At 53.3% G+C, this 20,915-nt stretch overlaps 10 protein-coding genes across 10 annotated transcripts; 8 read left to right on the top strand and 2 right to left on the bottom strand.

Annotated features, from left to right (window-relative positions):
* The first annotated feature begins 1,610 nt into the window (after positions 1 to 1,610).
* BKA58DRAFT_238758 (uncharacterized protein) lies at positions 1,611 to 3,951 on the top strand. Its single transcript, XM_046166628.1, has 5 exons — positions 1,611 to 2,902; positions 2,953 to 3,055; positions 3,105 to 3,177; positions 3,487 to 3,624; positions 3,676 to 3,951. Exons 1-5 carry the CDS (start codon positions 1,882 to 1,884, stop codon positions 3,853 to 3,855), a joined length of 1,515 nt encoding a protein of 504 aa, XP_046022024.1. The 5' UTR covers positions 1,611 to 1,881; the 3' UTR covers positions 3,856 to 3,951.
* A 1,074-nt stretch (positions 3,952 to 5,025) lies between these two features.
* BKA58DRAFT_238761 (uncharacterized protein) lies at positions 5,026 to 6,854 on the top strand. The gene is made up of 4 exons (XM_046166629.1): positions 5,026 to 5,197; positions 5,274 to 5,501; positions 5,561 to 6,102; positions 6,155 to 6,854. The coding sequence occupies exons 1-4, from the start codon at positions 5,140 to 5,142 to the stop codon at positions 6,707 to 6,709; spliced, it is 1,383 nt and encodes a 460-aa protein (XP_046022023.1). The 5' UTR covers positions 5,026 to 5,139; the 3' UTR covers positions 6,710 to 6,854.
* Positions 6,855 to 6,860: 6 nt separating this feature from the next.
* BKA58DRAFT_391351 (HET domain-containing protein) lies at positions 6,861 to 8,586 on the bottom strand. The gene has a single exon (XM_046170907.1). The coding sequence runs from the start codon at positions 8,232 to 8,234 to the stop codon at positions 6,999 to 7,001; it is 1,236 nt and encodes a 411-aa protein (XP_046022022.1). The 5' UTR covers positions 8,235 to 8,586; the 3' UTR covers positions 6,861 to 6,998.
* Positions 8,587 to 10,179, top strand: BKA58DRAFT_367068 (uncharacterized protein). Its single transcript, XM_046168902.1, has 2 exons — positions 8,587 to 9,081; positions 9,132 to 10,179. The coding sequence occupies exons 1-2, from the start codon at positions 8,854 to 8,856 to the stop codon at positions 10,029 to 10,031; spliced, it is 1,128 nt and encodes a 375-aa protein (XP_046022021.1). The 5' UTR covers positions 8,587 to 8,853; the 3' UTR covers positions 10,032 to 10,179.
* Positions 10,180 to 11,320: 1,141 nt separating this feature from the next.
* On the top strand, positions 11,321 to 12,192 carry BKA58DRAFT_391347 (histone-fold-containing protein). The gene is made up of 3 exons (XM_046170906.1): positions 11,321 to 11,405; positions 11,617 to 11,754; positions 11,808 to 12,192. Exons 1-3 carry the CDS (start codon positions 11,396 to 11,398, stop codon positions 11,969 to 11,971), a joined length of 312 nt encoding a protein of 103 aa, XP_046022020.1. The 5' UTR covers positions 11,321 to 11,395; the 3' UTR covers positions 11,972 to 12,192.
* BKA58DRAFT_238493 (uncharacterized protein) lies at positions 11,888 to 13,022 on the top strand. Its single transcript, XM_046166627.1, has 3 exons — positions 11,888 to 12,434; positions 12,550 to 12,695; positions 12,745 to 13,022. The coding sequence occupies exons 1-3, from the start codon at positions 12,188 to 12,190 to the stop codon at positions 12,868 to 12,870; spliced, it is 519 nt and encodes a 172-aa protein (XP_046022019.1). The 5' UTR covers positions 11,888 to 12,187; the 3' UTR covers positions 12,871 to 13,022.
* A 151-nt stretch (positions 13,023 to 13,173) lies between these two features.
* Positions 13,174 to 13,881, bottom strand: BKA58DRAFT_321632 (isochorismatase family protein; the record flags this gene model as incomplete). Its single annotated transcript, XM_046167822.1, has 1 exon — positions 13,174 to 13,881. The coding sequence occupies one exon, from the start codon at positions 13,879 to 13,881 to the stop codon at positions 13,174 to 13,176; it is 708 nt and encodes a 235-aa protein (XP_046022018.1).
* A 485-nt stretch (positions 13,882 to 14,366) lies between these two features.
* On the top strand, positions 14,367 to 16,712 carry BKA58DRAFT_238468 (GABA permease). The gene is made up of 4 exons (XM_046166625.1): positions 14,367 to 14,935; positions 14,986 to 15,178; positions 15,228 to 15,314; positions 15,363 to 16,712. The coding sequence occupies exons 1-4, from the start codon at positions 14,851 to 14,853 to the stop codon at positions 16,531 to 16,533; spliced, it is 1,536 nt and encodes a 511-aa protein (XP_046022017.1). The 5' UTR covers positions 14,367 to 14,850; the 3' UTR covers positions 16,534 to 16,712.
* On the top strand, positions 16,713 to 17,952 carry BKA58DRAFT_238469 (uncharacterized protein). The gene has a single exon (XM_046166626.1). The coding sequence runs from the start codon at positions 16,892 to 16,894 to the stop codon at positions 17,777 to 17,779; it is 888 nt and encodes a 295-aa protein (XP_046022016.1). The 5' UTR covers positions 16,713 to 16,891; the 3' UTR covers positions 17,780 to 17,952.
* Positions 17,953 to 18,397: 445 nt separating this feature from the next.
* Positions 18,398 to 20,602, top strand: BKA58DRAFT_321628 (uncharacterized protein; the record flags this gene model as incomplete). Its single annotated transcript, XM_046167820.1, has 1 exon — positions 18,398 to 20,602. The coding sequence occupies one exon, from the start codon at positions 18,398 to 18,400 to the stop codon at positions 20,600 to 20,602; it is 2,205 nt and encodes a 734-aa protein (XP_046022015.1).
* Between the last annotated feature and the right edge of the window lie 313 nt (positions 20,603 to 20,915).

Genomic DNA, 20,915 nt, shown 5'->3' with positions numbered 1-20,915 from the left:
CAATCAGAACATAGAGGTAATGCTGCCAACAAGCGGAGAGCTACTTAGGTAGCGTGCTACGAGCATACCGGGAGAACTTGGGCTGTACAAAGACGCTCGTTCTTAACAGATCATCCGCAGAATGAAAAGAAAAATGGTGTAGAGAATACATTGCGGCTGGCTAAAGCTTGAGTCGACAAGACAATTACTGAAAACCTTCAGGTTAGGGGGTTCCAACTAGGAACACGAGTCTCACGCCGAGCGGTTCATTGACTTTCGGCAACATGATTAACTTTTATCATTGTAAATTGAAAACATCGCGGGTTGTGTGAGCAAATAAATCTAATAAGAATGGATATACGGGAGTTGTAGCAAACTTAGCGGAAGTGGAGACGCAGGAACTCTACGGCTGCACCACTATGGGAAAAAGAACAAAAAACAAAAAAACACGGGGGACATCCGCATATGAAAATAAGACACAGAGAGAATTGTAAGATAAAAAGCGCATAGAGGAATGTTCGTAAAGATGTGCTGGTTGAAAGTGGCAGACGAGCTCAGGTTGTGTTGAAGGTCGCATCTTTAGCGTAACCGTCGCGCCGCACCTGCCGCACCAGGCTGGAGGTACAACGACATCTAGTGCAGCTTCCAAGTCTCTGGGACTCTAGGGCCATGCGTCTATCTCCTGGGCGTTGTACACAGCGAAAAAACACTTACGAGCATACAAACGCCTGGACTCCTTCAATAGCTTCGCAATGACGTAGGACATGCTCACATGCCACCTCATTCGACTGGCAGGGCTGTCCAAGACTTGCTCTCGCCATATCTCGCAACATGCCACCGACCACGACCTCGTAAGTCGCGCAAAAGGATTTCTGCTTATTGGTTGCTACCAGAGTATCTTGGAATACCATCGCTACCTGGGGAAATTGCAGTCCAAGGTAGTCTGCCCGAACAACGTCATCTTGCATGGGATGCTGGGCGAGAGAGGGATTGTGCCGGGGGCAGCGCACGAGAATCAAGTCAGCAGTTCATCGAAGTCTGACACGTTATGGAAGAGAAGTTTAATGTGAAGGGATATCCAAGAGATCAAGTTCACGCCGAGACAAGCATGTGGTACAGGCGGGTCGCCTCGCGCCGTCGCACGCTGTTGGGCACGAAGATCTGGTGAGATTCACCAACGACAGGACCTCGAGTGCGCCGATCAGGCTGTCTCGATGGGTCCAAGTTGCATGGTAAGAGAGTTCGCGCGGCTGTCGTTCGGTCAGGTAGCGACTCCATGTGGCGCCCGAACTGTACCTGATTCCGACCTTGGAATTCGGTTGAAGGCCCCCAGGGTCAATCGGCGCGTTTACACCAGGGGCGGTACTCTGGTAAGACTGACACAAGCAGCCCCAGAACGCCTCGTGGGAACGATGGCTGTGAACGTGCCGAGTGACACATGACAGAAGGACAGATGTCTAGATTTTCGCAGCCATGCGCTCCCAGTGACCGGCAGTGGGCTTGCAGGCGACTGCTTCTGCGATGCTTCTGCGAACTGGGCCAGAGGTGCAGCGGCTTTGGCGGCCATTGGGCAGGAAGGATGCTGGTGATCAGGGTGGGTGGTTTAGTGCAGCGTGGAGGTTACGTCATTGCAAAAGAGCGAGACAGCGCCCGACCTTGGTCCTGCTACCAACCCCACTACTCTCGCCGGGGAGTCAACTGGGCCAGCCTTCTCGATAACGTCAGGCCACGGCACAAGTCCATTCTTCTGCTCACCTTGATAACCAACCCTCTTCCCCTTCCCGTACTGCACTTGCCCGTGTTCCTTCTTCCAGCCCATCCGCTGTCTCCTGTGAGAGCGGCACGTCACCCCACCACTATCCCCCCCCCCCGCCTGTCGCTCACTTGTCGCTTAGCCGCACAATGTCGTCGCGACGCTACCCAACCGCTGAGCTCTATGAGGAGCGTGAGCGCGACTTCTACCGCAATGGAAACCGCAGCGATCGCAACTACGAGGAACTTGACCTCGAGCTGCGACGCGGCACTGGCCCCGACCCGCGGCGCAGTGCCCCCGACTTCTTCCGCGAGGACTACAACCGCCCGACTGCTGGCCCCATGGTTCTGAGGAGTCGTGATGAAGACAACTTCTCGCGAGCAGGACCCCGCAGCAGCCGCGGCGGCTTCGACGACGATGTGCGCTCTACCCGAAGCCGTCCCCCGCCTCCGCCCTCTGCTATGCGGGGCATGGAGCGGGACGACATCAGCATCCGTCACAGCGAGGCCCCGACGCGCCGCGGACGGGGAGACGACATTGACGAGACGGACATCACCATCAAACGCCGCGAGCAGTCCCGTGGCCCGCCAGAGCGCGACGACATCATTTTCCGCCGTGGCGATGGCCCCCCTGTGAGATCTGTCAGCCGACCCGCCCCGCGTCAGGTGGACGACGACGATGTGCGCTTCCGGGGCCGCGGTGGAAACGACATCGACTTCCACGCGTCCCGCAGCGAAGTCAGCCGCCACGGCAGGGACGTCTCTGCTGAACGAGGCTCCATCCGCTTCCAAGAGCGTGACGGTAACTTCGAGCTTCGCGCAAACCGCCGAGAATTCAGCCGCGATGGCAGGGACACCAGCAGAGAGAGGAGCTCCTTGACGATTAGAAACCGCGAGAGGAGTCTCCCTCCCCCATCACGCAACCGCGGCGATCTGGTCGCCAGGGAGCGCGAGGAGTTTGTCATCCGCCGTCCACGCGCCGAGTCTCCCCCTCAGAACAACCGCGAAGTCATAAGAGACGAGATCATCATCCGCCGCAAAGAGGAGCGAGCACCCACTCCTTCGCCCTCTCCATCCCCGCCTCCTCCACCCCCAGCGCCAGCTCCTGAGCCGGAGATCCGACCCCCGATCATCCAGGAGATCATCACACATCACCGACACATTGACCATGGTAAGTGTTGTGGCTAACACAATCCAGGTTCAATACTGACAGTCCTACAGGTGTCGTCAGGGCCCGCACGCCAACACCGCCTCCCCCACCGGCGCCGCCGTCTCCTCCCCCTCCACTAAACGAGACCCTCGAGATCGAGATCAACCGACGAGAGTGAGTACTCACTTCACATGCCACTACACACAACCTAACATTTCTCCAGGAGCCACAGCCGTGGACGTGGAAGGAGCAACTTCGAGGAGCTCGATATTGATATCAACTTCAACCGCGACCAGGTACGTCACCGCGAGCGGTCGTTCAGCCCCCCAGGGCGTATGCACACAGCCCCCATGCCCGATATGGACTTTGATTTGGAAGCCGAGTTCTACAACCGCAAAGCACTTGAGCGAGCCTACCCAGGTGAAGCTTGGAATGGAGTTACCAAAGACTGGTCCATCATCGACGTGCCACCCGGCACCAGTCGTGTGCGCATGGATGGGATCGGTGGTGCTGCCCAAGAGATTACCTGGCAGCGCTACAATGGTGTTCGCAGATCAAAGTTCATCAGCGGCGACGATGAACATACCACTGACATTTACAACCAGGGATCGGTGAAGCAGAAGAAGAAGGACATGTGGACCGAAATCACAAAGGACCTGGTGATCCGCGAAGCCATCGACTCGTGCGGCTACTCATGCGAGGAGACCGACGACTTTTTCTACGTCATGGAGTACCTGCGATACGTAAGTTTGCGACGCCTTGTACAACGTGCAGTATACTGACACTTATTCCAGGAGGACGTTTTGCATCTCGTGGAGATCTCCGACGAAATCCGTCGTAAGCGCAAGAGCCGCATTCGGGAAATCGAGATTGAGCGCAAGTCTATCCACGACTCTCGCCCAGCCTCAGCTTATGACGACCGTTTCTACGAGCACGAAGTATCTTTCGACAGCCGTCGCAGCCGATACCGTTAGATTCTGAACGTGGACGAGGACCCTCGTACAGCTTTCACTTGACGCCGGACCTGCGGGTTGGACATTCGGGAGCCCTTCAGGGAAGTCTCACACAATTGTTGAGCCCGCGACAATCTGCATCGTTTGTTTCGGCAGGCGAATCCTTCAATGAGGCCAGCGTGTTTAGGAATGTCTCGCCACCTCCGAGCAACGTTCACGGTCTTCCAGCACGCTTGTCCGAGAAAGTCTCAACTTGACACTGAACGACTCACAAGATCTCTGCGACCTGCAACGAGGACACGGCCTGTAGCACTAATGACTATGACGATTATGACTAGCATACCCGGAGCGAGTAAGACAGAGGTGGTTTTTGCAGTTTTTCTTTGATGCTTTTTCGGATGTGGAAATCGATCAAAGTGGCGGATGGCGGGAAGGTACATAATTCTCTTTTTTTCTGCGGTTACCAATCAAATTCATGAGCTTTATTGGCGTTGACGTTGTGATCAATCTGTTTGCGAACTATCGATAAAACCTATTCTAGTGATTTCTGGCATTGGACCGCTTTTAGTGATGGCTGTGTGCATGCCGCAAAAGCAAGGGTGCACACAAGATCAGACCACAAGTTCGTTCAAGCCCATGCCTTTTCCATTGGAATCGCGTTCACTAAGACGATCGAACATAACGTTACATCATCAACATATTGCCAAATACGCTGTTCCTTTCTCCCCGATGTATCCTATATACAGCACTCGCGCGCTGCGAGGCTAAAAATACAGACGACGCCCGCGGGCGCCGCTTACCCCGCTTGGCACGTCGCCCCTGTCTTGTACGGGCGCTTCCACGCCTGTTACACTACGCCGCGAGCACGCTCGAAACCCTGTCCGTCCCTAAGCGCCCGCTCCACACGAGCTCAATTTCCAGCTCGCTGCGCTGCTGAGTGGCTCCCCCCTCGTCATAGGCGACCTCGTTCCAAGATAAGACATTCTTAAGCTGGCGTTGCGGCAAGGCGAGTGGTTGGACGAGCGGTTGGTGGGGTCGGGTTTGTGGTTGTTTCATGTGCAGCGTGTTGGCAGGCATGGGGTTTGGCGTGTAGGAGTAGGTTTGTATGCAAAGTATAAGGTCCCCGATGGGGGAGGCGTTGGGTTTAGGGCTTGTTTATGCTGTGGTACTTTACTTTGAGGGGATTAATTGGGTATTGCTTTTCTGTTCTCCCTTTCTCTGCGTTCTTTTCGATTTGATTGCTTTGAAACTGAACAGCTTGGTCGATTATTGCGCGCGCTTTTGGGTGTTATTTGGTACTGAGATATGTTTGCGACGCTACGCGTACGGCAGAGAGCGGGTGTGGTACTTGCGCTGCTGGCTTGTAAGTCACATCTCTAGTAGTTCAGACTACATATGATTGTTTGTCTTTGCATGCGCGTTGCTAACTTGTTACGCAGTCTTCCCAGCCCTCATATCATGCCAAAACACGACCACGAACGTCACTACCGCATCGACCTTCTACCTTGATCGGACAGAAACACAGTTCTCTATCAACATCGCAGACGACTCGGATGATGTGTTCATCTACTACGCCAGCCCGGCGTATTCATGGGTCGGCGTTGGCTTTGGAGAGAAGATGGAAGGGAGTCTGATGTTCATCATGTACCCCAATTCTAAAAGCGACAGTATGTCTACTCACACTCACGTCAGGTCGAATCACAACAAATATACTAACAAGCATCAGACGTAACGATATCCACACGTATCGGATCCAAAGTCTCGGAACCAATTTTCAACTCCTCAGTCACCCTTACCATCCTCCCAGGAACCAGAGTCGACGACGACATGCTCATCTTGAGAGCACGCTGTGGCAACTGCCGCTCCTTCATAGACACCGAGGCAACAGCGCACCCTATGATTTACGCTTTTGGCCACGGACAGAACCTGCAATCCAATTCACCCTCTGCAAACCTTAAACGACACATCCGCTACGGTCACTTCACCATGGACATGGCAACAGCGACAGGACCAGGCGGCGTGCCAGCAAAGAGCAACGCATTGAACGGCGTAAGCATGCTAGGCGATATGACCCGAGACCACGACCGAGCGAACCTCGCACACGCAGTCATAGGATGTCTAGCGCTCTTCCTACTCTGGCCACTCAATGTGCTGCTCGTGGGCTTCTTCAAGAACATCAAGATACACGTCGTCTTCAGCATACTCATCATGATCTTCCTGCTCGTGAGTTATGTATTGGGAGGAGTTACCAGTGCACAGTACAATCGCGTAAGTCATTCTTTTCTTACGTTCCCATCTTCTTACTAACACGTGTACGTAGTCGAAAGCGTTCAACACCCCGCACCAAATCATCGCCTTCATATCACTCCTACCTCTCCTCCTGACCAGCGTCCTCCCATCCCTGAAACCATACCTCCCACGCCTTCAAAAGGCTCTTCACACGCCCCTCGCTTCAGCATCTCTAGTTCTACTTATCCTAACCGGCGGTCTGGGTCTCCATCTCTCAGGCCAAACCCGACCGATCATCCTCATCTACACCGCCATATCCATCGCCGTCTTCCTCTTCATCTTCATCATCCAGTCATGCATCCGGAAACGTGGATCCGCATATTCCCGCGCCGAGAGGCGACAAAACCGCGGATTGGGCGAAGACAACGATGAAATGGTCATGCTGGGCAAGATGGAGGAGAATGGCATGCCGTATGGGCATGTGGCGGAGCAGAGTGGGAGTAGGGAGTTCGGTGCCGATGGACAGAGGCAGCAGCAGCATGTGAGGAGTCAGAGTCGCACGCATTATGGTGGTGGAACGATGCCCGGTCCACAGTATTTGCTTAATATGCATCCCGGGGTGCCGGTACAGGTTAGTCGCATGTGAGCATAGAAGGTTTTGGGGTTCATGATTGTATGATTAGCATGGCGTTTGGGATGTTGATATTGCTTAGGATGTGTGTTGTTGATGTCAGTTCGTTTTGGGACATTTGGGAAGCGAGAGATACCATGTAGCGTTGGGCATTTTCTGGTGTTGGTCTTGTTCATTATTACTTAGTTCAAATCGTATCGTCATCGACAAACTGGGAGTGCTGCTCGAAACGTGTTCTTTGCCGCTATGTATCCAACACAGCTTTCTCGTATCCGACTTCAACCTTTCGCAACTTCCCACATGTTCAGCGAGCTGCCCAGCCAGGAACCTTTGCCCGAAGATAAACCCATTCTCCGTCATCTATATCGCCAACAGAGATGACGCCCATTTGCTTTTGGGTGTCGCTGACATCGCCAAAAGCGACAGGGAGGATTTCTGGGCCTCCAACACGAATGTACAGTCCTTTGGGCCCTTTGAGTGGTCTGATTGTAATGGCAGGCCAGCAGCTCTCAAGTCTCAGGTCTTCGTAGCAGCAGTCGAGCACGGCCAAGTAATCGTCTTCGCTGCGTGCTACTCCACCCCAGGAATCAGTCGGTTTTCGGATGCGGAGCTTGATCTTGACGCCGCGGTTTGTACACAAATAGTCCTCTGGCAGCCTAAATTCGTCGTCAAATCTGCGGTTGATTATCCCGCTTGAAGCGGCGAATTGTCTTGGGTGACTCGCAAATACCGAGGTAGGCATTCCATGAGAGTGTGGAAGGGGTTCTTCCCATGCGAACAGGCTTTGATCTGCGGAAAACCTCATGATGTCTTCCTGAAGACGAACAAAGGCCTTTTTCCCTTCACCATACATTTGCGTCATGTTGATGTCGAAGATGCCCATCAGGGAATATGCCATGTCTTCTATTCGTGTCGTGTTGCGCCCGGCCATCCAGCTCATTCGCTTTGCGATACTCTCGTCTCTCATGTCGCTTTTACCTGAAAGCACGTTTGCGTTGATACCAGTGATGCACCCCAGTTCCACACACAACGAGCTCTTCCTGCCAATATATCTCCACTGTGTTCCGTAGAACCGTATCTCCTTTGGAGCTAGTAATTCTTGTAACGTCCATCCTCGAGTGAACCATCGCGACCTGGCCAGCTGTTCCTTGTCGTCATTGGACATGAGGCCGTCAGCCCAGGCTTCCGAATCCATATTGATATCATCAAGATAGGCGTAACACTCCGCCGCTTGTTCATACCACCGGAACATGCTGTTGATGGCTTCGCTCAGCTCTGCAGAAGATGTCTTGTCGATGCAGCAAGTATCCACCCACACTAGCGATAGACGGTCGCTCAGTGCTTGCTGACAGGCTTTCAGAATCTTCCAGTAGCCGCGGCTGCTTTTCAACATCGCATCGTCTGGCAGTGACTGGTCTGTAAACTGCTGGAGGGTGACTTCGTCCTCGCCCCAGGTGTGTGATAGAATGGCATACGGCGGTATCAGAGACTCGTCCATGAAGAGCCGTAGCTCAAGTGTTGTGGCGTCAATAAGTCGCATGGTGTTTTCTAGCCCTGCAGTTTTGAAGATGGGACTGACAAGGAGGTGACGTGTTTTTTTACTGAGGTTGCGATGATTGAGCTAGGCTGATGCTGCCTAGTGAGCTCTGCTGAGGGGTCTTGGAGGCCCACGTCGGCTGTGCTTACATCCATCGTCGCAAGTCCCAAAAGCATATGTACTACCTTGATAGATTGAGGGAGCGGTTAGAAACTACAGATGAAAGCCAGGTCTGTGCGTTGGACTCTGACGATACCAGACGAACGACCGTCGGCAAGCTCCGGTAAACGTGCAGGAAGTAGTCAGCCGGGCGTACAAGAAGCGGCCGATGCATCGCGCAGTAGAATGTACTCCGAGTACAACAACATTCCGAAGGCTGAAGTATACTTCGCCTTGTCGCTAGGTTCACTGGTTGCTTTGCTTGGCTCGGCGACTGTTTCACGCGTGCGACATATTGACAGCTAAACTTCAGGGTCCGCCTCTTCACGTGACAGATGACGCGGCGGCAATCGTAATGCACGGCTGAGGCACCACCTTCCTCTGTCTCGCCCTCCTCGATACTTTCAGTTCTGCAACACCTCTTCTCCTTTCAAATTTTAGAGTCTTCTGAATACAACCCACGATGTCTCCTAGCAAGTTGGGTGTTTTCGCCCATTTGGCGCTGGCCACCAGCGCCGTGCTCATCCCTTCGACCATGACGAATGTGGAAGACCTCGGAGATGACCACGCTTTTGAATCTCTCGCCATCAACCCCAGCCAGCGATCCGTCGCACTGGAGTGCCCTGGATGCGCCGTTGCGACGTTGGATGGAAAAGACCTCAAGTGGAAGTCTGATGCTGGGAATGCCTTTGTACGTAGTCGGCTATATACCTCACAGCCTCGTATGCTAATAACCAACAGCGCCTGGACTTTGACGTTGGACCCCATGGCGACGCTTTGAACCTCGACAACTCCCAACTATACCCGCCATCGTTCGGCTTCCCTCCCGAGCCTTACCATGTCATACAGGTGGATCCTTCCTCAGGAGAGCGTCTGCGTCTGCGCGTCACCAGCTATGAGTTCCGCTACGACGGCGCAGAGACCATCTCAGAGGAGGGCACCGAGCTTCTTCCGATGACCTTCCAGATCACCTCGGTCGAAGGCACCGCTGTCAACCCTCCTGCACTCCAGATCAACGTTCTGAAGAATTCGGAAGGTCGCCTCATGATCGCATCTTTCAACGAGGCTGAGCGCAGCCCAGCCACACCATCAGACAAGGAGTGCAATGAGTGGCCGCTTTACTGCAAGTGGAAGAACATTATGGCCGACCGCATCGAGCAGATCAAAGACATGCGCAAGCCTAGGCCCGGCTGCCATAAGCGACCCCATGCCGGTGCCCGTCCCAACAACCCTATGGAGCATGATACCATGGCTGGCAAGCCCCCGCACCGCTTCCGTCCTGGCAAGCCTCACCCGCACCACAAGCCTCACCACATGGGTCAACACCGCCACCACAGCTTCGCCAAGATGGCTCGTCGCGCCTTCTTCACCATCTTCGTCCCCATCCTCATCGGCATCTTCGCTGGTACACTCACATACCTCGTTGGCATGGCTCTTGGATGCCTCATCGCTATTACCGTTGCGAAGGTCCGTGGCCAGCGCTACCAGCCGATTGCTCTGGATGAGGAGGATGTCGAAGAGGCGGAGGAGCACGGAGAGAAGGAGGAGTACGCCGAGCTTCCAGCATACGATGCCCCTCCTGTCTACGAGGAGGCTGCCGATGAGGAGGCTGCTGTCAAGAAGACGGACGAGTCCAAGTAAAACATGCTCCAGTCTTGGATAGCGGTACAGGTGGCGAGTGGATATGGTCATGTCACGCTTCTGGTCAGATGGACAGTTTGCAACATGCCCCTTGTTTATAGTCCGTGTTGATTAGCTAGCTCTCGCAATGAATCTCTTTTTGTTCGCATCCACAGTACTGACGTATCATTTTGAAGTGCAAGTCGTGTTTTATCTATTGACAACGCTTTGACGCGACACCTTAAGATCTCATGACTGCTTCACAGTGATTCCACTCTCGATGCAGATGAGCATACAATATAGCAGTCTAGGGCGTGGTGGTCAGGCATGCATAGCTACGTCTTGTGCTGTATGGCGTGTCCCAACATGATCATTGATGACTCCAGAGGACATCCGGATAAAGCACCTCTAGGCAGCAATGCTAAGTACGTGACTCATAGGTTTGCATCTGTAGGTATGCGCATGTGCAACCAGCAAGTATGTCTAGAGAAGAGCGGGACCTGACCACTTCATGATAGGTTGCGTTTGATATAGCGCTATGCTTTCATTTGCATCTAATAAGAAAGCAACGAGTATGAGTGTCGTGGAAACTGTGTGCAGGTCCATTGGATTAGTGAACGTATTGAGTTGGAGAGCCTGTGACACGGCGGTGAAAGGTTCAAGTTGATGTTTCTGGAAACTGAATGGCAAACATAGCATACAAGCTTCAAGAGATAAGAGTAGACGAAGTAGTTAAAGGGATCTTCTTCGATATCGAACGCGTCTTTCTTAGTTGCTTGTTGCTGTGGCTGGTGTAGTTCGTGCACCTGTGCCCATAGTGCACGCGTCGGGGAGGGGCAAAGAAGACGTGATGCCAATGCTACTGAACGTGCAGAACACTGTAGGATATGGGAAAGAGCCTCTGTGTGTATATGATTGTTTTCTGGCAGTTTAAAGAGAGTGCAGCACGTTGTAGCCGCATGCAGGGCAACTATCGCGCAGTCGAAGTTGGTGTTCCAGTCGCGTCGGCAGGCCGCGATTGAAGTTCCTGCACGGGCCACTTCGCCGACAGCTGCAGCAGCAACCCGGCGCGCCTGCAAGCTGAGCGCAGGTTTGGAAGTGCTGCTTTCCACGCTTTTGATTTTCCCCCAGATGTGAAGGCGCAAGGCCTTTGATTTCATGTTCTGACTCGTCCCGACCGGGCCTAGCGCCACTCTGTGTGATCTGGAGGCACCCGCGCCCGCCTCCCTCGTCTATATAACCGGCCCACCCGCGTCTTTGGAATCTTTTCTTTCTTCTCTTTTCGCAACCCCCAGCTTTCATCTTCATTCACGCCATTTACGCTGCACCAACGCGCGTAATTTACCAATACCCATCACCTTCATCTCCACTAACCTTCCAACAACATGACTGGACGTAAGTACATCTTCGTTCCTCTTTCGTTACCCTCGCATCGACGTTATCCTCGCTGCTGCCGCTGCTGCAGATAGCGGTGAGGCGCGCTTGGTGTTGAGGCTCAACGCGTCGCCCCACTAATGCACCGCGCATCACGATACTCCTACACACCCACCATGTCGTCGCTGCATCCCTCATTACCATAAGACAACATGCTAACATGTCTCCGCAGGCGGCAAAGGTGGCAAGGGTCTCGGAAAGGGTGGCGCCAAGCGTCACCGCAAGATTCTTCGTGACAACATCCAGGGTATCACCAAGCCCGCTATCCGTCGTCTCGCTCGCCGTGGTGGTGTCAAGCGTATTTCAGCTAGTAAGCATTCCCAACTTCGTCGCCATGCCAGACAATGTCTAACATCACCGCAGTGATCTACGAAGAGACCCGTGGTGTCCTCAAGACTTTCCTCGAGAGCGTTATCCGTGACGCCGTCACCTACACCGAGCACGCTAAGCGCAAGACCGTCACCTCCCTCGACGTCGTCTACGCCCTCAAGCGCCAGGGCCGTACCCTCTACGGTTTCGGTGGTTAAACATCTCATCTTCTCGTCACGACACATCGGCGCCCGGCATCGACGGCTTCTCGCGGCTTCTTGGTCGGGGATTGTCCGCATGGTCACACATTGTTTATGGATATGATCTGGTCACGGCTATCGGTCTTCACGGCGTTATGTTCATGGGTGGTTTGGAAATGATCAATATGAAGCTTCGATCTTCACTTAGCTAGTTCAGTCAATGCATACATATTCATGCACATTGCTGTTCAATTGTTTCGTGCTGTGAAGTTGACTCATGCCGTGCTGTCCTTGCCTTTGGCATATCTTCCTACCGCCTGCTGCCAACATCTGACCGCAGACAAATCCCTCTCAACCTTAGCATTCTTCGACCCCATCTCTTCAGCTCCACTAGCACTCCTCCGCGTTGACCGCAGTCAGAGCCGAAAGGTACGCTTTAGTAACCACATCGAGCTGGTCGAACGGCTGTCCACTCTTCGAAGCAAGTATACCCTGGCGACTGGCAATCTCGTTGTACAACTTGTGATCCTCGATATGAACATTGCTAGCCCGGAGTATAACGATCGGTACGATCTTATTCTGATCAAGTTCTCAAGAACATGGACCCGCACACGGCCTTTCACTCTCATGGCAGAAGCTACCGGAGTTAACCCCACAATCACGCCCTGGGCACCGGGGAATATCTCGACATTACCCAGTGGGCTCTTGTAGTAATGGCGCACTTCGTAGCCGAAACCTTCGCGTATGTGAGCAATGTCTGGGTTGAAGTTGAGCTGAGTCCAGGGCTGTAGGTTGTTCCGGACGTCTTCCCGGAAGGTGGTTTCGCCGGCGGAGGTGTCGATAAAGCGTTCCACGACTTCCACCCTTGTGGGGAAGGCATGCTAGGTGAGGATGAAGGGCATGTTGAGCAAGTGTGATGAAGTGCGGATATGTCGATGTTGAAGAGCAGGAGTGAGCGCTGAAGTGGAGAGCGGAATATTTGAGTGTGGGACTTGGACGCAATGTAGCGTGAGGATGTGAAAATGAGCGTGGTATATGGAGTGCGCTGATTGAGCAAGAGCTCGCCACAAGTTAGACGCGCAAAGAAAGGTAAAGGCGTCCTTAGGCAGTGTTGACACGCGCAGTATAGGTCCCCTTAAGCTAAAGTAAAGGCAGCACATACTGCCCAAACCTCTCTGTAGCTATCCAAGTATCTTGTGCAGCACAACCTACCCACTTCATCACTCATTCTTATCCTGTATCCAGCTTCCCACCGCCTCCTCCACATCTTTACACCATCCCGTCACCCCAAACAACCCTCCCTCCACTCTGACACTCTCCAAACTCCACTTCTTCAACTCCTCACTCACACTCTCCACGCCATCCTCCACAACCAACACATCATACCCCCTATCACTCGCCTCCCTTACCGTACTACTCACACACGCATCCGCTGTAACCCCACAAATCACCAAATTCCTCACCCCCTTCGCTCTCAACATCATATCAAGCTCTGTGTGCGTAAACGCCCCTCGTCCAGGTTTATCAATAACCAACTCTCCCTTCGCCGGCCTCAACTCTTCAATGATCTCATGTCCCTCCTGCCCACGGATCAAAAGATGGCCCAACGGACCCTGGCTCCCTATCTCTGCACCGTTGACCCGACTCCGATGTGCTTCTCTACTACTGACTGTTGCGAGGGAGGCATCGTGTCCTTCCCTTGTGTGTACGATGGGGAAGCCTGGGCGGCGAAATGCGGATAGCAAGGATGCGATGCGAGGGATCAATTGCTCGAAACGGGCTAGAGAGTAGCCTTGCGAGGAGAGGTAGCCGCCTGGTGAGAGAAAATCGCGTTGCATGTCTATGATGATGAGAGCGGTTGTGGTGGGGTGGAGAGAGGAGGTATGAGGCCAGGCGTAGGGTGTTGTGGTGGGGATTTGAGATGTCATGGTCCTTTGGCGATGAGGTCAAGTCGACTTGGCTAACTTTGTTCGAAGGATGGTAGGCGGATGCTAACGAGAGGGTAGTAATGACGACCCTCGAATTGATGCAGTGAAGAGGCAATGTGCTACCTAGGTAGATTGGATATCGTGAAATATTGAGATGGTGGGCGTGCCGTAGTCCCTTTGTGCCTACATCGCGTCGTCAAGGTTACTCAGCATCGCATCTCCGCGCGGCAGTCTGTTACGTTGGTATATTTCTTGTACTGTCTTGAGTGATCCTATCGCGTCGGCTTGTGATAGCCGACTATCGGGATCGGCAGGTACCTACGCGTCTCTATTCCTTCCACACCTGCTACGGTTGTCGCGCCATCACATCACCACCATATCTTTTTGTACATCGGATTTACTGGTCAATAGAAAAGAGTTGGAACCATTGGGCACTTGAAACTTGAGCTTCTCAGTCATATACTTACGCATGGCCGCCTACTTATCTCGTCCGCCGTACCCCACTTCTACCAGCACCCCGGTTCCTCGTCATGCCGCTTCCGCTTCCTATCTCGACCAGCCCACTTCACACGCTTGATGCGCGATAAGACATGTAAGAGATGCTTGGCGACTTCCCCAAATGGAAGCACAACCTGGGGCGCCCGTTATCTGGATGACACAGGGCTCGGCCGCTGACGGTGGTCATTCGATGGCTGTGAGATGATGGGATTGCGCGATACCAGTAGAGGTATATCTATGCGGCTAGGTGATACATTAAACAAGGTCTTCGGCACGATCTGCATGTTTGCATTGGTCTCTTAACTTTTGTTCTCTCGGTTCTCTCATTATTGAGCACACCTCATACAAGAAGAAAAAACTAAACAGCTCTTCAGACTACATTAAGATAAGAAGAGGCGATAGAGGTAACCTAACATTGATGTAGGGTCTAGGGTGTTCAGCTTTTTCCTAGTTTAACGTGAGCTGGTAAACATGGCGAGCAGCCCAGAAGAGAAGAAGGTCTTAGAGGAGACCAACAGCGACGATGATGTACTGGCGCAGCTGGGATATACCCAAGGTAAGTTTCTCAAAGTCACATCTTCAAACATATACTGACCGCGTTCGCAGAGCTCAAGCGCAGTTTCGGTCTACTTGGGATGGTAGGCTTCTCGTTCAGTATCGTCACTTCATGGACCGCACTCTCTGGTGTACTCATTATTGGTGTTGAGTCGGGAGGGCCACCGGTTATGATCTGGGGGTGGCTGTGTGTCTGTCTGGTTACACTTGCTGTTGCTTACTCAATGGCCGAGATGTGTAGCGCGTATGTTCACTTTTGCCTGACTGTTATGGCTGAGCTAATCGTCCTCAAGGTACCCTGTTGCAGGCGGGCAGTACTCGTGGGTGGCTATTCTGGCACCGACGCGCTGGGCTCGCTCAATGAGTTATCTCTGTGGATGGTAAGTATTGTCCAAGATGACCTCTCAATGAGATCCTAACGTGAACAGGTTCATGCTGATTGGCATCATATGCATGGGCGCAGTCAATAACTTTGTTGCTACAAACTTCATTCTCGGTACCGCCCAGTTGAATTATGGCTTTACGATAGAGCGTTGGCACACAGTACTGGTCGCCTATCTCATCACATTCATCGCAGCGGCGTCTAACATCTATCTGCCACACATCCTAAACAAGCTATCGAAAGCAATCTTCATCTGGAACCTCACTTCCTTCGTCGTCTGCCTCATCACCATTCTGGTCACAAACGACCACAAGCAATCGGCGAGCTACGTGTTCAGCGACTTCGAGAACTTCACTGGATGGAATGCGCCGTATGCTACATGCCTTGGACTACTTCAATCAGCGTTTGGAATGTGCTGCTACGATGCGCCTTCACATATGACCGAGGAAATCAAGAACGCGCGGAAACAAGCACCTCGGGCGATAGTCATGTCGGTTTACATCGGCTTCTTCACCGGATTTGTCTGGCTAGTTGCGTTGTGCTTTTGCATTGGCGATCTCGAGGAGACGGGTGCTACAGCGACAGGAGTACCTGTCATTGCCATCATATTCAACAGCACGAACAGTGTAGCTGGAACATCTACTCTAGCATCTATGATCGCTATTATCGCCACAGTATGCGCCAACTCGCTCATGGCAGAGGGATCGAGAGCTGTATACGCGTTCGCAAGAGACAACGGACTCCCCTTCTCGAACGTCCTAAGCAGAATCTCGACAAGATCGGTGCCGGTTTACGCCATCGTATTAACAGCTGTCGTACAAATGGCCTTCAATTCGATCTACTTTGGTACAACAACTGGCTTTAACACCATCATCGCCATCGCTACACAAGGCTTCTACCTCTCGTATCTAATGCCTCTACTTTCCCGTATTCTCGCCCACTTCTCCGGAAAGAAGACTCGTCTGGAAGGCCCATACTCACTGGGTCGCTGGGGAATTGTTCTCAACATTATCGGCTTCCTATATCTGGCGTTCATCTGCGTCGTGTCCAACCTACCTAGCGTCACACCTGTGACGAGCGAGAATATGAACTACACTTCTGCGGCAACGGGAGTTGTTATGGTGATCAGCCTGATCTTTTGGATCATGACCGGGAGGAAGAAGTTCACTGGGCCTGATGATGGGAACTTGTTGGATGTGGGGAGACATGTCGCATAGTCTTTGGGGTTCTCGCTCGGTACTTTTCGCTATATATCAGCGTCTTAGAGAGAAACGAAAGATAGCACATCTTCAATAGTTTCCTAACCGTCTTTGTTGACATGCTTGTGAGTCAATATGACGCATAGGGCATGGCCGAACTCGCTGCCACGTGCGGTTAGCCCAGGGTCCTGCACCCAGACACCGTTTGATGATTACGAATCGTTACCACAGAACCCAATCTCACAATACTCTAAAGGACAAAGGCACTACGGAACTTTCCCAGAAGTCGCCTCAGTCTGTCTCGGAAATACAGAGCACGCGCCGTGCATAACTACCCCCAGCGACCAGTCTCACATCATAGACAGACTGTTACACCATGGCGAAAAGAAAAAATCGTCACGAGAGGGAAAGGCTCAAACGCCGTCGCGAGCTTAGCCGAAATGGGTACAACATCGCCAGCACACTCGAATATCGGACTCTTCGGCAGGGCGCAAGAAAGCAGATCGCCTGCGAGCGCGCAGTAAGACTATGGATATATCCGTGGATCATGGCTCCGACTGGCCGATTCCGACATTCGTACCCCAAAGCCAGCCTTCTTGGCCTACCTTCCGAGATTCGCCAACAGATCATTTACGAAGCATTCGGTATGACTGAGCTGAGACGCATGGTTGAGTACACAGAGAACAAAGGAGCTCTGGCGGCAGCTCGGACCAAAGAGAAGGCACAAAAGCTGAAACAACGACGAGAGACAGCACTGGGTATACCTATGTCGCAGTTCGAAAGCGACTGCATCACGATGCTACATCGACGTGTTACTGACTTCTGCTGTGTGTCGCATTTCCTACATGCCGATCTGGAGTACGTGAGGAAGCTATGGAAGAAAGATCCGGAGAAGTCGCTCAAGTGGCAGTTGTCAGCGCCGCTGAAACTGCACAAAGCTCCCACCCTGAATACGGCTCACATCCCGAAACGAATAAAGGGAAAAGTGGTCAAAGTGAAGGGACCGGGCAAGCATGCTAGACGACCCCCAAAGTGTTGGAAGTGTGAGGAAAGACATTTTGATAGAGATCCTGTCTGTCCGATGGCTAGATGTGATCTTGAGAAATGGCGGCGACTGACGAAGAGGAAGAGGGAAGACTGGACGGATAGAACACAACCATGCTCGCTATTCAAGGGGACGAAAAAAGTGTTTGCCGACGACCAGGAGCTTGAGGTAGGTAGAATGAAATTTGAAATACAAGCCGGGAGACTACCTTGTCGCTGAGGTGTTTGGAATCAAACTTGAAGTACAAGCCGGGAGGCGACATGTCGCTACCATCCTTCAAATAGTAACTGTGTTACTCAATGTAGTCCACACTCAGATGTTGGACTATCACGTACAGCAGGTGAACGCAAGTCGTCTTCACCTTCTCTAGACTGGAGCTGCTCTTTTCAAGGCACAATAGCAGGAAGCTCAAGTCATACAATATATTGTACAATAGCAATAGCGCTTGGCTGACAATTGCGATATATCTTCCTGAGGCTTTGCTCCCATCTCTTGCTTTCTCTTCAAACCCTACTCACATCTACATCTTCATACTCACAGTTTAAATACACAACTACCTTCAAAATGGACGGCAAGAGGATGGAGTTCGGCAAGGAACGCGACTACTTCCCTTTCCACTTTTTCCCTCCCTCCAAGCCCCTACCCGCTCAGGGACCAACTGGCGCTGGCGCCAAAATGAGCTTGAGCTTGGATGTCTTCCCGCCAGGGCCGGGGGCTGGGGACAAGGGTCGCGCTAACGCCGGAAGCGGTGTCTTGGCATTTGCGACAACAAAGCAAGTACCCACGCTTAAAGAGAAGGATTTGTCGCGACTGGTGGAGGAGGAGAGCGACTACAACATGTCGGGGCAGGAAGATTCTGTGGAGCAGATCAGAAGAGACCGAGACGAGTACAAGGAGTCACTTGACCGCGAATACGACCGATACGGCAATCTCGAGACGCAGCACGAGCGACTCAAGGAACAACTCGCAAAGTCTAACAACGACCTCGCCGACCTACGGCGCCAGCGCGACAACACCAATTTTCAGCTTACGCAAAGCACTGCGGAGCTTGCGCAAGAGCAGGAGAAGATCCACAACCTCGAGACGCGCAACGCAAAACTTGCCCAAGAGCTCCAGAAGACCGAAAACACCCTCGAAGATGCTCGCAAGCAGATCGAGAACCTCCACGCCGACGTCGAACAAGCGCAACAAAATGTCAGAGCCGCCTTCACCGAGCGCGACAATGCCTTAGTGCAACTCGAAGACGTAGACTTGCAGTTCAAGGACTTACGGGAGCAATGGCAAGAGGCGCAAGCAACAATCGACGAGCTAAAGGACACACTCCAAGAGCACATCAATTTTGAGGAGAAGAACAACCTCCAGGGCGACATCGCCGAAGCCACCGCCGAACACGAGCGGGCTCTACGCGTCATCGAGGTCAAGGACGAGCGCATCAGCCACCTCGAGGCGCTGTTGCAGAAGGAGATTGAGCGCAACCGCCACGAACTCGACGAGAAGGCTCGAGCCGCGGCTGCTTCGCCAGTCGACGATGAACGTCATATCGGCAGCATGGCGGGTACCCTTGAAGAAGAGCTCGACCAGTCCGGGATTGACGACAGTGATTGGATCGCAGCCGATGCCAGCGACTACGAGCCCGAATTTGTGCCATTGTCTGCCTCCGACATTCACGTAGCTGCCAGCGTCACGCCCAGCAATCCGTCGCCAGCACCGCTGTCCACCAGTCCCGTCCACCAGGCCGCCAGCACCGTGCCCGAGACTGCGAAGTCGCCCATACAAACCATCGAGGTCAGCGAAGCTGCCAGCACCGAGCCCGAGACCGCGAGGTCGCCCACACAAACGATTGAGGTGCGCGAAGCCGCCAGCAGCCCGCCTGCCGAGCCAGCGCGCATTCCGCTCTCTTTCTACAACGTGCGCGACATCTTCAGCTGTACCCCCGAGCAGCCTGTTGGTGCGGTCTTGACCACCAGCAGGCCGACTGCCATCAGCACCCAGCCCATCGAGCCCGCTCGCATTCCGTACTCCTTCGACGACGTGCGCGATGTCTTCAGCTATACGCCTATGGAGCCTGCTGGTTCGCCCTTAGCCCTCAGCCCCCAGAACACCACCAGCACCGAGCCCATCGAGCTTGTGCGCCCTGCGCTCTCCTTCCAGGACGTTCACAAGATTGCTAGCACTGAGCCTATGGACGTCGCTAGCGCTGGGCTCTCGTTATACGGCGTACGCGACATCGCCAGCTATGCGCCCGTAGTGCCTGCTGAAGCGCGATTGGCCATGTACGAGGAAGAGACTGTCAACCTTTCACCTCACAGTCCTGTGTTTGTTGCCTCTACGCTTGTTGGGTACGAGATCGCCAGCTTTGTGCCGAGTGAACCCATGGTTCCTATGCTCGCGCTGAGCCCAACTGGATCTGTCAGTACGAGTCCAGTTGCGCGTCAGAACTCCACCGCAGAGCTCTCCACTCAAACTGACGCACCCGCAACCACCACTGAGCTCTCCACGCAGACTGACATGCCTGCCACCACCACCGATTTCTCTGCCCAGACCGATGCGCCTGTACTCACGAGCCAACTCCTTCCTCAGGCGGCTCTCGAGACGGTGCCCACCGAACCCAACACCCAGGTTGCGATCGCCAAGCCTACCAACCGCATCGCTCCCGTCATGGTCACCCGCGAAGTCAAGCCCATCGAGCAGGCACCTCTTCAGCTCGAGCTGATGCATCCCATTGCAATTTCGTCCAAGAAGACTGGATTCATAGGTTGGATCCCCTACTTGGTCGGGATCCTTATGGCGGTCTACATACTCATCAAAGAGGCCGAGATAGCTGCGTGGAAGAACGCGAACGGTGTCGGTTTCGGTGGTGGTTACGGAAACGTGGCTAGTCGCAGTGGAGCTTATGGCAATGGTCGCCACCTCTTCGGCATCATCCCCATCGGTATGGACATTGGCAATTCGTGGGCGTCCGAACAGATTGCGCGACGCATGTCTGCGGCCATCTCACTCCTCGAGGACTTGGTTGGCCTCACGAACGAGCCTCATTACTGAGCTTGCTGGCTACGACTGGCACATGGTATGACGAATCACACGTTCGACGAACCTTGATGATCCACCGAACGCACCTCACCGCTGGCCGTCCATCATCACTCTGATGACATCATCTGCGACGTTGTGGGAAGATCACGTTTCGACAGCCATTCACGACTAAGTTGAAATTTCCAGCAACGTCATGACGGCGTTTACTTTAATGCTTTTCCTTTTCTTTCATTGCTTCACGAAATTGCATACCCCGGACGAACATACCCATTGCTACTTTCCGAAAAAAGACGTGCTGGGACACAGCATCTACGACGGCGTTTTG

The sequence above is a fragment of the Alternaria rosae genome, assembly GCF_020736505.1.
Source record: "Alternaria rosae strain MPI-PUGE-AT-0040 chromosome Unknown BKA58scaffold_9, whole genome shotgun sequence".
NCBI lineage: Eukaryota > Fungi > Ascomycota > Dothideomycetes > Pleosporales > Pleosporaceae > Alternaria > Alternaria rosae.
This window is presented reverse-complemented; position numbering and strand designations above follow the sequence as displayed.